Source organism: Artibeus jamaicensis, unplaced genomic scaffold (genome assembly GCF_021234435.1).
Source record: "Artibeus jamaicensis isolate MK-2021 breed Jamaican fruit bat unplaced genomic scaffold, CSHL_Jam_final scaffold_833, whole genome shotgun sequence".
Classification (NCBI taxonomy): Eukaryota; Metazoa; Chordata; class Mammalia; order Chiroptera; family Phyllostomidae; genus Artibeus; species Artibeus jamaicensis.
Window position 1 is genome coordinate 18,739,442 of NW_026522056.1, and position 15,762 is coordinate 18,755,203.

At 46.5% G+C, this 15,762-nt stretch overlaps 1 protein-coding gene across 3 annotated transcripts in view; it reads left to right on the forward strand.

The window, feature by feature from the left end:
- Positions 1–15,762, forward strand: part of PDGFRL (platelet derived growth factor receptor like) — a 49,462-nt gene that overhangs the window by 13,817 nt on the left and 19,883 nt on the right. For all 3 annotated transcript variants that reach the window (XM_037128803.2, XM_037128802.2, XM_037128804.2), the window contains exon 3: positions 11,889–12,040. In XM_037128803.2, the coding sequence (XP_036984698.2) occupies positions 11,889–12,040 (152 nt within the window). The remainder of the gene's footprint in view (positions 1–11,888; positions 12,041–15,762) is intronic.

The window sequence follows — 15,762 nt, forward strand, 5'->3', positions numbered from 1 at the left end:
GGAAAAAGAAGGTAAGAAAATTCCAGAAGAAGGAACAGCATGAGGAACTGCCTAGAGCTGAAGGAAAGTATAGCACCTGGGTCACGGAGGGTGGGTGAGGGAGGTGGGGCGGCTCAAGTTCGGAGAGCAAGAGGTGACCAGGTAGAGAGGACGCTGGCGGTAGGCAGGGGTCAGACCTCGGGGGCCGTGTCTACCACGACGAGGAAGTGAGAGTGAATCTAAGGGCAGTTATGAGTGGTGGACTTGAAGCCTTCATTAGCAGACACGTACAGACAGTTCAGAGGGATATACCACACAGTGAGAGGGTTAGTCCTTCTCTCCGCCTCCAGGAGAAAGACGGCGCCCCTCCCCACTCTCGGGTGTGCCCGACCTCTCTCCACGTGTCCCAGCCCCGTTTCCCGAAAGCTGGGGTCTACAGACATGCTCTTGGACCTAAGTTTCTTTGCAAGGATTTTTAAAATTGGGCCCTTATTTTATTAACATAAAAACATGAATATAAGAAATTTCTGGATTATCTGATCAACCTCTGCCGGGTGATCAACACAATCCATTTCCATCTTCTCTGGAAACATTTTTATTCTTCAATATTATCACCCACTTCCAGACTTTACAGTGGGAAACTCTCGGCACAATGCCGAGCCAGGTAATGAAATAAGAAGAAACTTGGAGTAAGTGGCCTGGACGATGGCTTAACTATAAAATCACCGTGGAGTGAGAGCAGGGAAATGCTGGAGATCTAAGCGAGGTCATGGCAACATCACAAACGTAAAAGCAAGCTGGGCTGATGTGGCAGTAAAGAAACCCCACTCCGCACCTAGGAATTTGGGGTGCAGGCATTGCCTTTTAGGGGGTTGCTGTGGTGGCCGAGAGGGTGGCCAGCATTTTTCCGTCAAGCCCCGAGTTCTGAGGCGTGGCTGGGGGGCGGGAGGCCTCCCTGACAGCCTGCAGCCAGCTCCTCTGAAAACAATGAACAGCTTCTGGAGAGAAGGGAGGGCAGCTGGGTTTTCGCTCCGCCACAGTTGGCAACAGCTCACTCCCCCTGCAGACGACGTGATGGGTGGGTGGGCTCCAAGCCAGTCCAATCCCGTGGTCCAGCATGGGGAGGAGAGTGATCCGGGGGTCGTCCCCATACACCAAGGTTGTGGGTTCCATCCCTGCTCAGGGCTTGAATCAACCAATGAATGCGTCAACAAGTGGAATAACAACACCCCTCTAGTCTCAAGAACGCAGTCTATTTCTCTACGCTCTGGTGATTGTTCAGGAGATTTACCATCCAAGTAACATCAGCATGTGTGGGCACCTTGAGAGCGTTGGCTAGATGGGAGGTTTGGTGAGTTCAGGGTGCCAGGTGCAGATGGGGCCCAGCCCAGGGCCGCTGCATTCAGTGTTAAACTTGGCCGGAGCACACTCACTGGCTGTGGGCCAGCCCATTAGTAACACACGGCTTGTTCCCCAACAAGGGTGGTGGCGGCTTGCTCCATTGTCTTCTGTCACTCCTCTCCCAAGGCCTGATCTCCCCAGGGTGCAACTGTGGGCTGCAGCTACGCAGAGCCGGGTGGTGGGGGCGGAGGCGGGAGATGAGGCTGGATTTCGTGTGTCCCACAGGAAAGTGCTGACGGGTTTATTCCACGCAGTAAGGTGGGAATTGCCAGAAACGAGTTGTTAGCATAACTAACCCTCATACAGCAGAATCGTAGGGTTGCCAATTTGGGAAGGTGACCTTGTAAAAATTATGTTCACGACAATGATTTACTTATTTCTGGGAGTTGCTCTACATCCCCTAAGCTGTGTCTTCCCATCTCCCCTGAACTGGGTGTGCGACCTCGGGTGAATCACTGGGGCCCCGTGACATGGGGGGTCCACCCAGACGGCCCCTACAGCACCTTCTAGTTCCGAGGCGATTATTGGTGCTCATCCCTCATTCACTTAGATGAGGTGGGGGGCCGAGGAGTAAGAGCCTCGGGACAAGTCATACAATGCAGCTTCGCTCACTGAACGCTGGTCTGTTCTGCTCACCGTCACCAGCAACGCTGTCTGCCTGGCGTTATGCCATGCAGGAAGGGTGGCCACTACAGGCCAGCATAAGACAGGTTCCTTCTCGGGAAGGGGTCATTCTACTAGAGAGGTATAATGGGGAGCTGGAGAGGCCACACAGCACAAAGCAGCAGAGAGAGAGATGGATGTCTGAGATTTGTGGTGACGGCCTGAAGTGCAGGGTGGGAGAAGCTTGGATCTGTGTGTGCAGGGACAACCGCAACGGCACCCCCTGTGTGTGAGTGCTCGTTCCGGGCCAGCGTCCTTCTGGGACCTCGTACTGTTATTAACTGATTTAATTCTCATCAAGAATCTAGAAGGCAGGGACTATCACTATCTCCACGTCTCAGGTGAGGAAAGTAGCCCAGGAAGATTAGTTTGTTAATAAGGGTCACGGAGTCAATAAGGAGTGAAGACAGGATTTGCATCAAGGAAATCGGACTCCTGAGTGCAGGCTGTTTCACAAATGCCCCGGAGCAGAGAAGCTCTCCCTCAGGACAGACCTCTAAAGAACAACCAGCTATACACAGGCCAGAGAGAAAAAAAGAAGAGAGCCTTTCGGAGGGAAAGACATGGCGGCGGGGATGGGGTGGGACTGAGCCTGTGCTGCGGGAGTCGGAGAGGACTCTCGTTGGGTGACGAGAAGGGCCCACGATGGATGGAGAAGGATGGAGAAACCGGGAGCAGAGCGCCTGGAATTCCAGGTGCCCTGGATTCAGTGTGCCCTGGATTCAGTGCGCCCTGGGAGCTGCTCACCTGTGAAGCGGGAGGCGATACCAAAACCATGTTTGGAAAAAGTATAGGAGACGCTTTTGCAGAGCATTCGAAAGGATGGGGAGACGTCCTTTTCTAGAAGGATCGATTTGTCGGCTGAGAGAGTGTAAAGACTGGAAGAGAAATGGAGCATCAATGTTGCTATTAAGATTCCGCCTGGGCGGAAGGTGCCGCTATGACTCCAGTAAGAGAGATGGGGAAACCCAGGTGGGAACCAGGTGGAGGGGAGGCTGCAGCGGAGGCTGCTGGCAGGGGGCGTAGCCTGGCAGCTGCCTACCCCTGGGGGGGGGGGACGGGTGGTGGAATCGGAGTGGGTGTGAGAACAAAGTCACGCCGGACTTTGGATTATCTTCTATGCTCCAGCTGGCCTCTTTTTTTTTTTTTATCAGAGCAAAATAATATAATGTAAAATAATAAAATAGTAGTTTTTTTAGGTCTCCAAAGGAGTACCTGTTGGTGCTGCCTTTGGAATCCACATTCTAAAAGGGCAACACCACAGAAAACTCACGTTCAGATTTTGAAAGTGCACAAGAGCCACCCACCATCCCGTGTTTACAGAGCATCTGTTCTGTAGTTTGTAGATGGTGTAACTTGTTTTGCTCGTATAGTTTTTATTTTCTTCTTTCAAAGTAATATATGCTCATTTAATTTAGAAGATGAGAAACTATAGGTAAGTCAACAGGGGGCAGAGGTCACCGAATGTACCAAGATATGCTGTCAATGCTGCAGTGTAGAATCTTCTGGTTTTATTTTTACATGTAAAAAAGGGTATCGAAATGTACCAGTCCCTTAATGATCACTTTTCCCCTAATGTATCATGAATACTGTTCTGTGGTAACTGTAATACCACCCTACCTTTAACTGAATTTTTTTGTTGGAATCCTGCATCATCCTCCCTCCCCACCCCCACCTTCAAAAATGTTTTTCTTTCTTTCTTTCTTTTTTTTTTTTTTTTTTTTTTTTACTATTGTAGCATTGCTGCAGTGAGCATCTAGATAGCAATGATTTATTCCTACAAACGAAATGCTGGGCCACAGGCCTGCTCGTCTGAAGGCCTTTGTTCTAGGAAGCCTAACGGGACTTTCTGCCTGCTTGATCTCTGGTTTATCAGTCCTGGTCTGACTTGCGCTGTCGAACAGATACCCATGTCTCAGTTTCTGAGAATCTGAGAAATCGCTGAAGGAGGAAGAGTCGCTTTTCCTTTGTGAAGAAACCGGATGCGCTGGCTGGAGAGGCCGGGAGAAAGGGTGACGTCAGCAGGGTGGACGCGGTGGAGGGAGGATAGAGGGGGAGGCTTCCAGCAGCGTGGTCAGTATCAAGGACCAGAGATGGAGAAAGGAAAGGGGTGTGGGCATGGCTGAAGGGCCACCCCCTATGAGCGAGAGATAAAAGTGCCCATCATGACTTTATAAATAGCACAGAAGAATCTGGTGTAGGTCACTGTAGTGGAAAAGACCTGTGTCACATTTCACACACGTGAGCATCAGCGGTTGTTGGCACAGAAGTGTTACCACCGTTCTGTTGCAGGGGCTTTGAGCATGGCCTTGGATGGTCCTCAAACACAGAGAGAGAAAGAGCTATTTCAGCTTCATTTCTGATATTGAAACTGTATTCTCTTTGAAGTTTCGCAGTATGCATATTTGTTTCTCATACATATTTCTTTTCATCTCCTTTTTTAAAAATCATAAACTGTGGGGCTTTGATACGTCTTACCCAGTTGTCTGTCTCACAAGGCTTGTGTCTGTTGACGTGGCTCTGTTCCCAGCCTATCATGGAGCTGTTATTTTTGACACATTCTTAAAAGGAGCCTTAGCGTAAACACAGACCCTGTACAAACACTTGAAACGCGGACGAGCAGATACACATGAATCTTCATCTCCCTTGATGTTGGCACAGTCCCTCGCATGTTGTAGGAGCTAAATAATTTATAAATGTGAAATGAGTGTTGAATAAGGAGCATATTTGATGACAGCTTTTTACCTTATTCCTTCTCTCTCTTTTATGCCAATAGGGGCATCGGTCTCCAAGGCAGAATGCCCGGGATGGTGTAATTGAATGGCCCTGGGGAGTTATTTGTAGAGAACTTCAACTTCTCCTGTGGCTAAAAAACAAGGGGGAAGTCCCCTAACCTCAGTCTGCTCACCTGTAATATGGGGATAATAACAGTACCTACCTCACAGAGCAGTTATGAGAAGGACATCAGCCAAAATATATAAAGGGCTTAACACATATGAAGCACTACTTCAGGTCTAGTTATTATCAGCAGTTTCACTCGTCCTCATCATCTAGTGGGACTGAGAGAAAGGAATGTACACGTGGGTACACTCGGTATTATAGTGAGTGCGGAATAACTGGTTGTTTTCTTGCCCTGTTTCCTTTTATTCTTTACTTAGTGGTTTATTGTCCTTTACTTTCTTATTTGGGTTTATTATCCATTTCACTAGAAAATGAGGTATCATGGAGAATACTGAGCTAATATATTCAGATCTTCCATGTTATCATTTGATGGGTGTGACCATATTTTACAGGACTTGCAGGCTGGTTACAGGTACCATCTCTCAGTCAAAATTCCTTCAGTCCAGCCCTGGCGAGTGTGGTTCAGTGGATTGAGCACCGGCTTGGAAAGCAAAAGGTTGCCGGTTTGATTCCCAGTCAGGGCACATGCCTGAGTTGTGAGCCAGGTCCCCGGTTGGGGGGCATATGAGAGGCAACCAATCTGTGTTTCTCTTATACATCAATGTTTCTCTCCCTCTCTTTCTCCACTCATTATCCTCTCTCTAGAAATAAGTAAATAAAATATTTTTAAAAATTCCTTCAGTCTATTTCACTTCATAGGAAGGAAACCCATGTCCTTCTCATTTACATTCGTGACCTGGGTCTATGCGATGCTGGAAGCTCTACCACTTACAGCCAGGTGACCTTGGACAAGGCGCTTCTCTAAGTCTCAGTGCCTCCTTGGCAAAGGGAGAAGAAGTGCTTCCACCCTAACGTTGTTTCGAGAACAAAAGAGGACCCTCGTGACAACAATATCTAAAATATACTGAGTGCTTACTCTGTGCCATGCACAGTTCTAAGTCTTGAACTTATCTGAAGAGCTTAGTGTAATGCCCAGCATTCTGTGGGCATTGCCTAATTTTGCTGTGGTTGCTACAAGTTGAAGAGGAAGGTGTACCCTCCTTGGAATTCCCGTGGCACTTGGATAGGGGGACTTGGGAGCAGGGAGCTCTTCAGACATCATGGGGTCCCTCCCTCTGTGTTCCAGAACCTCCCACTTAGTTTGCACTTTAGGTATTTATGGTACCAATGACTAATTATCTTGTTATCCAGGGCTTGCCTCCTGCCCTTAACTTGTAGGACAGGAGCTCGGACCCCACCCTTGTGGCCCAGTCAGTGCCCCAGGCGAGGTGCGTAGTGGCCCTTCACTTTGGAAGCTGTCGGCCCCCACCTCTGTGCCATCCCAGGAGAGAGGCGCCAGTCAGGACAGAGTGTGCTGGGCTGTATGCAGGAAGCTGCACGTCTCCACGGATGGGGTTGGACTCTGTGTTTGTAAAGGCCCTGAGAGCTCGTTGGAAGAACCACAGGCTATAGGACTGTGTCCTGAATTTTGAACAAACACTCTTTGGAATCTGGATTTACCCATCACTGTGGGCCAGGTCTCAAGTGCTAGCTTGGAAGGAAAAGGCCTTAGGTGAGCTGATGTGCCAGGATGTTCAGAGCTATGTCCAATCAATGTAAACTCTGCTTTTCTTAATTATACTTTTTGGGGGGTGCTTTGTTACACCACCAATTTTTGCTCCACTAAAACTTCACATCCTCCACTTCTTCCATCCCTGGGGATTTGTTAAGTGGTTATGAGAGAAGGGAAGGGTCTCTCTCTGGGTGAAGCATCTCTGTACAGCACTCCGCGGGGCTCTGTGAATTTGTGTCTCCCTTTCACAGTGTAGACCCTTCCCTCAGCAACCTTGGAGCATAATCCAGCCCCTTGGGTAGCCTGCCGCCTGGCCTGTGTGAGGCCATTAGTAGAAATAGACATTCAAATCCAGGCATTTAGAGTGTAATCCTGCTAAATAATTTGTTTCCTGTTTTACAGTGTTTGCATATGAGAGGGGGTGGAAAAATCCAGAAATGTTTTCCAGTGCATTTCCTTCCTTCCACCCCCAACCCTGCTAAAGATACAGCATGCAGATTTCATGGGGTGGCAGGGCTGTTCCCAGGTGCTAAATTCTTATGTGTCCAGTGCCCTTCCTGGTGGGAATGGCCTCGTATACTTTTCATCACTACAGTGCTAGCAAATACTGGGCCCAGAGGAAGTGCCAAGTAAATGTGTGGATTACTTGCTGATTTTGTACCTGGTATTGAACTCTGCAGGGGATGTGGCCAAGACATTATGGTCTACCTGGGAAGATCTCCACTTCCTTTTTCTCTCCACCTTTAGATATTTTATCTGCCAAAATCCAGCTCCATCCTTTTAACTGAACTGTGTTTTTTTGGTGGTTGCTGAAGACTTTCATTCGGTTAAACCAAGTGTGTGTGATTGTGTGTATGTGGTCACCAGTCCCTCGTGAAGGCAACTGATCTTTTCAGCATCAACTTCTTGAGTGTTTCTCCTTGATGATTCCCTTTCCCAGTTCCTTTACTTTCCTGATTTTTTTCCTCTTCTCTATCTACCTCTTTTTTTTCCTTCTGCCCCCCTAGTTTGACTCTTGATTTTGTCCTCAATCTTCTCATGTCTTGTTGCTTTATCTTGTTGATTTCCTTCATCCCTTCAGCTTCTTACCTCTATATAAATGACCTCCCACCCAAAAATCTAGTGCTGTTTTCATGTTCTCTGTGCCGGGCTTGGGTTTCCAACTGCCCACAGGACATCCACACTTACATGGCCCATGTTTAATCACAAATCCAGCATCTCCAATAGTGAACCTAGTATTTCGCCTACCCCACTCTCCTTTCTCTTCTCAACTGTTTTATTTCAGGCAATTAAAACCTCATTCTTTTCAACAGAAATGCAAACCAAGTGGTCATTATTGATATCTCACTTTCTTTCACCTCTCATATGACATCTGTCACCAATTTTCCCCAAGAAAACATTGCTTAAATTTGCTCCTGTGCCACTGCCAACAGCCAGCCCAGCCCTGCCCAGCATCGCAGGAACAGCCTCTCAACCTCTCTGGCTCATGTGCTCTTCGCTGGTGTTCCAGCTTAGGCGGGCCCATCACTCCCCATTCCAAAGCCGAGGGTGGTCCCTGCCGCCTGCTGAGTAAAGCATGCCTCCTTCTTGCTGTTCTCAACCATCTGTCTGTGACTCCCAAGTCCTCCCTCTGTCTCCTCCATAATTAATGGACCGAATCTCTGAATCATTATGGAGTGTCTTCTACCCACCATGCACTGGGACCAGGCCATGAAGAGAGGAGACCAGGGATTCCTGTGCGAGCAATCTCACTGCTTCTCAGCCCCCTTGCTGTCCAGTTCCTTCCACCCCCATTATTAAAAGCCCAGCTTGTCTTGCCTCTTCCTCAAAGCTGCTCTCAACCTCTTTGGCCCATAGTGGTGAACCCCTTAGCAAAATTCCTTTTGTTCTTGTTGCAAGCACCCCTTTAGCTATTCTCCAATTTTTTCACGTATGTTAGTTTTAATTTCTAACTGGATTATAATATCCTTGAGGTCCACGGTTTTTATCTGTGGTGCTAACTACTCCCATTGTTGTGTGTGTTGTCATTAGTGAAGTTGTATTCATAATAGCCACTACTAATCTGCAGTAATATGTAATGAAGATACAATTAGGATAATACAACGAAGTAGGCACGTCTAGGAGTGCTTTATATGCATTTTCTTATCTAATGAGTACTCAGCACGTACTTAATTGACTTAAGTAATTGACACAATATTCAGAAGCTGGGTCTCAGGGAAGTCTCTCTGTTGAGACCCAGTTTCCTCATCAGCAGTACTGGGAGCGGGGTATCTGCTTTTGAAGGTCCCAACCCTTGGTTCCATTCAATTTCAGTCCACCAATTTCTTGGGACTCTTGATGTATACTCTGCACAAGTCTGTGGCTTAGAGAATATAAAACAAATATGGCAGAATCCCTGCCCTCAGCGTTTTCACCACCCATTGTAATAACAGGCAGCCAGGTGTGCCTGAGGGATAGAGAATTGGTGCCTGAGGGAGCCAATTACATCCCTGGGAGAAAGCAGGGAGGTTCGCTCCTGACAGTTGATTTTAATTAGAAGGTTCGTGAAGGAGGAGGGATTTCTGTTCCCTTGAAGGAGGCAGTCGACTGAGTGGAAGCACAGAGGCGTCTCTCGGCAGGACTGGCGGGCAGAGCAGCCGATAAACCTGAGCAGGTTATACTTCAGACCAACTCACGAGACGTTTTGCTGCGTGCTAACTTTAACGTGGTGACTATGCTGATGTTGCTGCTCCATAGGAAGGGGGAATCTCGACTCTCTCCGATAAGTGTGTGGGGTCTCCGAGGGGTGAAACTTCTGGATGTTTGCGATGCATCCTCCGAAGAAAACCATTCATTTTGGCATCCGCACATGCTGAGCCACGGAGGAGAATGAGACATCTGGCTGGATTCCTGACACGGTTAATCACAACGACAGTCAGCGAAAGCTAGCGTCTCATAGCAGTAAATATTTATTTATGCCTCTCCTCATTTCAAAATGGAGCTGAAGGGGTTTGCAAATGTAGTCACAGGCAACAAGATAAAAATACAAGAGGCAAAACTCGAGAAGATAAAAAGCAAAAATAACAGGGTGAGTCAAAAGAGAAGTGTGAATGCCTGACCAAGGCTCTAAATACTTTTACCTGGAGTGAACTGCACAACTGGAGCTTGGCGTCTTGGCAACTCATGGGTGATTTTCCTAAAGCAAAGTGGAGGGGGTTTTTGACTTTTTTTTTTTTGCAGTTTTTTTTTATTATTTATTTATCTTTAGAGGGGAAGGGGGGAAGGAGAGAGGGAGAGAAACATCAATGTATGGTTGCCTTTTGTGCGTCCCCTGCTGGGAACTGGCCTGCAGGGAACCGGCCTGCAACCCAGGCATGTGCCCTGACTGGGAATCGAACCGCGATCGTGTGGTTCGCAGGCCCGCGCTCAATCCACTGAGCTACACCAGCCAGGGCTGACTTATTTTTTTATAATACACTTTTCATTTTAGAATGCTGTAGACCTACAGAATTATCATGCAGAGGTAGTACAGAGAACTCCTGAATGCCCTATGCCCAGTTCCCCTGTTATTGATGTCTTACGTTATAATAGTACATAGGACACTATTAATGAACCAGTATCCATACAATATTATTAAGTAAAGTTCATAGTTCGCTCAGATTTTTCTCTCTTTTACTTTATGTCCCTTTTCTTTTAAAAATGTCTTTAAATTTTTCAATTATACTTCACATACAATCTTATATTAGTTTTAGGTGTACGACATAGTGATTAAACACTTGTATAACTTATGAAGTGATCCCCCCAATACATCTCATCTGACACCATACAGAGTTACTTAATATTGCAGATTACCTCTCCTGGGCTAGACTTCACATCCTCATGACTCTGTAACTGGCAATTACTCCTTAATCCCTTCGCCTCTGGCACCCACCCTCCAACCCCCTCCCAACCAGCAACCATCAATTTGTCCTCTGTATCCGTCAGTTTATTTCTATTTTATTTTTGTTTATTTGGATTTTTAGATTCTGCTTATGAGTAAAATCATATGGTGTTTGTCTTTCTCAATCTTATTTACTTCACTTAGCATAATACCCAGTAGGTCCATCCCTATTGTTGCAAATGGCAAAAATGTCATTCTTTTTTATGGCGGAGTAATATTCCATTGTATATGCGTACCACTTCTTCTTTACCCGTTTATCTATCAGTGGACACTTAGGTTGCTTCCGCGTCTTGGCCGTTGTAGATAATGCTGCAGTGAGTGCAGGGGGGTATGTATCATTTCAGAGCAGTGTTTTGGAATTCTTTGGGTGAAACGCCCAGAAGAGGTCTCATCGTGGCTTCTCCTTCATATCCTTAGCCACAGGACTTCTGCTCAGCTAGTCTTCAGCTGGTTCTCAATGACGGTTGTTTGATAATAGAGTTGTAATTTTGTTGTGGTCGTGGGCCGAGGCGGGCACAGTGTTTACCTACTCTTCCATCTCGACTGGAAGTCTAAAGGAACATTTTTATTTTCGTTTTGCATGTGTAATTCTCTACTTTTGCTTTTATGTTATATTGTTAAGTTTGTTGGAGTAATACCAATACTCTTACATAACTTCCAGGTGAACGAGATCATAATTTGACTCCCATGTGCTCGCCACTCACAGTCTCGTTATCTTTTGCTGCTAACAGTAGACCCTCTTGACTCACTGCCTCCCCCACCCGATTTTCCCCTAATAACCACCACCCCATCGTCTGTGTCCATGGGTTTGGTCTTGCTTATTTTGTCAGTTCTTATTTTTCCTTTTTGTTGTATATTCCACAGGGAATAAAATTACAGGACTTTTGTTCTTTTTTCTGACTGACTTATTTCACATAGCATATAATGTTGAGGGGATTATACAAAATTTTAATTTTTAATACAATGATGTCACATCTTGAAGATTCCAAGCATGTATTCAGAGCCTTATCCTTATCAATGGAAGAGACTTTGTGCCCTGGGCATAACGCTGGTTTTTTTTTTTTGTTTACCTCAACTGCTGTTGCAATGAGTGCATTGAAAACAAAAGCTGAAAGCAGAACACCTTCCGGAGGCTTTTTGAGAGAGTTTCTGTGGCTGCGTCATACACAATATGCCAGTGACTTTTTCAAGGAAACCCCAGTTCTGAGGTTAAAGAGGTCGAAGAGAATTTCCTCTATTTAGAAAACATAATTGTCATTTTTAAAATCTCCTTTTAGGCAAGGCTTCTCTCTCAGCCTCTCTGTCCACACACACCTCTTCCCCAAACACACTTTTATTAGTCTGCACCCCCTGAGAGCGGGCACTCTGCCCCGAGCCCCTGGGGTATTTATAATGGAGAACAGGGGAACAGAGAGTGATGGCCGTGAGGCTTCCCTGCCCTGGTGCATGACCCGGCTTTGCATCTGTTGACAGCGTGAAGCAGAGCGAGCGCTACAGCCAACTGACCCTGCTCAACTCCACGGCGGCCGACACTGGCGAGTTCAGCTGCTGGGGGCAGCTCTGCACAGGCTACATCTGCAGGAAGGACGAGACCAAGACTGGCTCCACCTACATCTTTTTTACAGGTAACAGGTTTGCTGCATTACTGGAACTCTTCACACTTCTGCCCTTGCCCATGTTAAAGGTTCCCACTGTGTGCAGACTATCAATTAATGACCCTCAGAGCACCTACTCTTTGCCATACTCTGGGCTCAATGTGTTCCATCGATTAGTCTCTCAACAACCCTTCAGGGTGTTACTATCATTTATATATTGTTTTTCCCAATGGAAAAGTTGAGCTTTAGAGAGATGAAATAAGTCCTTAAGGTCACACTGTAAGTAATGACTGTATCAGGATTTGAATCCAGAATTGTCTGACTCCAGAGTTCGTACCCACATTTGTCTAATATGATAGCTACTAAATTTAAATGGGAATTAATGAAAATTAAACAAAATTTAAACCTCAGTTTCTCAGTGGCACTTAGCATGTTTCGAGGGCTGCATTGCCATCACTAGCCAGTGGCTAGTGGTTGCCTGGTGGCCACCGTGGACAGAGCGTCTCCACCGTCGCAGGGAGCTCTCCTGGACAGCACTGCTGTAGGCTTTCTGTCCTGTGCCCCCAGAACCAACAATGACCCCCTTTCTGAAACCTCCATAGTCACAGGATGCCTGGCTAAAGGCCCCTTGTCTTTGTTCTTATGAGTACTGAGAGCTGAAGTTTTGGGGCAGGATTCCCCATCCCTGAGCCCCAGTGCGAGTCTGAAAGGGGGCAGGTCAGAGGGAACTCTTCTCCGACCCTGTAGCATTTGGTACGTTTTTACTGGTGGAGCCGCACTCAGAGAAGCAGGCCTCGCAGAGGAGTTTGCCAGACTCCTTCCTCAGCAGCTCGGGTCTGGGGGATGATGCTTTCCAACAAGGCTCAGGGGTCAGCTTTCAGGAATCTTACAAATGCCACGCCCTGGTGCCGCTGTGGTCTAAGGCATTTCAGATGAAGTCAGAATGCCTTCCTAGTGTCAAGGCAGGGCTTTGAGGAGATTCGCCTACTTCCCGAATCCACCTACCTGTCAGACCTTAGTGATTTAGGCAGATGACTCACATGATCTTCTGCCCTTGCCATTAACCAAATCTCAGATGTAATCCCTTCCTGTCCAGATAGCTCCTCTCTGGCAAGCAGATGCACTGGGCAGAGCACGCTACAGTCCTGGAGGCCCCCGTATCTCATTTCATTTCCACGATGCACCCCCCACCTGGGAACTGAGGAGAAAATGCCTTGTTGTCTCTGTTTTAGAAATAGTAATGCTGATGCTGAGACTGGAGGGCGAGGGACCCATTAGATGACGCTTCATGACTTACAGTGGCGGAATAAAGAGTCAAACCATTTTCCCAACCTGGGATTCAGTGTTCTTACTGCCCTAAGCCATTTCTAAAACAAGGCGATTCGTTGATGGGCAGACAGACAGGCACTAACTGGAGTGGTCAGGAGGATGGCAAAGCGTCATTCCTAGGCAATCCCCTCCTCCTCATACGGGGGTGTGCTTTGCGGGAGGCCCGAGTGCCTTGCTATTACACCGAACTGGGAAGCAACAGTGACAAAGGCAACTAATCCAGACCAAGAAGAGCCTGTGATTTTAGATGAGGACTGAGACCATGTTTCAAATTACAGAATGAAGATTCTCTGCCACAGTTAGCAGCACTCTTGTGTCTTCCCCAAACACTGGTTTTTGAAATGAGAGTTTTGAATGGACGACCTCCATTGATCCGAATGACCTATCAGGGTTATGGGCTGTCTTTGGTTGTTTGAGGCAGGTCTCCTTCCTTGATTTGTGGAAGCCTCTTTGTGAATCAAAGGAACACACTCCCCCTCAATTAGTATTTATTTCAACATTCAATAAAGGGATGTGACCTAATGTGTTGTATCATTTTCTCATTCCTCCACACAAAGCCAAGTGTCCAGTTGGATTTTCAGCGTAGGGTTCAGCAGTTTATCTCTTCCGGCCTGGGTGGGTTTGCAAAGCCTGGATGGGCTGTTTGGAGAGCTGAGCTTTCTGCTGCCGGCTCTGGCTGCCTCAGAACATATGCTTCCCCACCACCCACACGGGGACGCGTCTGGCATTCGTTATGTGTGCATGTTTCCTGGGGCTTGGCTGCCAACACTGGGGAGCTTCTTTGTGACTGTTCTTCATTTGTGCGATTTTTGTGTTAATTTGCACAACTGTCACACATAGCATTTACTCATACCCAGGAGGCACTCAAAGGTGTTTCTTTTCCTCTCTAATTTTTTTCCTTAATAACAAAGAAAAAACACAAATTAAAACTATACAGCCTAATGAATTGTCCTCAAGTCACATCTAACTCCTGCCAGATGAAGAAGGAGAACGTTACTGGCAATCGGCCCTTCTCAGAGCAAAGGGCCTGGTCTCCAATTGTCATATGTAGTAAAACCACGTTAATGAGCACTTTTATGAAGTTGGTTATAATTTGGATTTAATTTCTAGCCCATTAACTCTATTGTTTTTTGGAATCTAAATTTTCATGTGTTTAGTTTTCTCCAAGTAATGTTTATTAGCTACTCAAGTAGATATAAACATATTTGCAGAGGGCATTTGTCATCTATAATTTTTAAATGAACTTTAACATACTTTTTTGGTAGATGGAATGTACTGATGATGGAATGTGCTGATTATACATGAATTCTCCCCAACCCCCCAGTTTGTTAAAGCAACTGGTGTGGTCTCTTCTTTTAAAGCATGCAAAGAAGTAAGACTACATTTTTGTGTTCAGAAATTCTGATTGTTATCCTACTGGCTTTGCTTATTGCTTCAGTTTTCTTTTACGAAGCCTTAAAACAAAAGTTGCTTCTAAACATCACAATCATAAATTACTTAAATGCTTTTGCCAAAAAAGATGCATCTAATATGGTCTACTCTGGATTCTTCTCTCTAGAAATGGGAGAGGAGCATCCCAGGCTGGACAGTGACTCTTTGTGAACACAGGACTGTTAGGTAGAACAGTGACAAAGGTCCCCCTTGTCTAAATCTGAGTCATTTATTCATGAGGTGGCACAAACCACCCAGCCTGATATGAAGCCCAGCAAAAGATAGGGCCTCACTGGGCCTCGTGCTACTCTTTCTTGACCTCAGTCAGAGCCGGGAGAGAAATCTCCGCGTTAGTTAATTTGCACCCACTGCCAAAGAACTCTTGGCTCATGAAGACATTTGATGATATGTCCAGAACTTCTGTCCCCAACCTAAAACATCCTGTGACTGTGGCACAAAGAGGCATAGGAAAGGAGAAAGCCAAGAATAATCCGTTGTTGCAGGAACGCTGCAGGAAAAACATGGGAAACAACTGAACAAATGTTGGGGTATAATTAAGTTAAAAGAATCCTCTTAATTACTATAATATTCTCGCATAGTACAGAAAACAAAAGACTTAATGCACCATGCCAAAAACCAAGCAAAAACAAACAAATGAAAAAACCCAATTCAGAGTCCTTTGCACTAAGGAAAGGATGGGCGAGCCAGTCCCCATTTCTGTGAGATAAAAAGACCATTTTCCAGCACCTGGAGAGCACATAGAGTGATTCAAGCAGGCGCAGTGTAAAAAACAGGCTGGAGGTCCGCAGCCCAGGGGCAGCCACGCTGAGCTCAGCACCGGCAAGGAGCAGGTTCCTCATCTGTCTCTCCTCGATTTCCTTTCCACTGACCTTGGTAGAAACGAGGTCCCCTGGGCTGGACCTCTCCGAGGAGCTCTGCTGTGCTGGGATGCACCCCCCCAGTGGCAGTTACTGAGCACAGGTCGCGGGGTT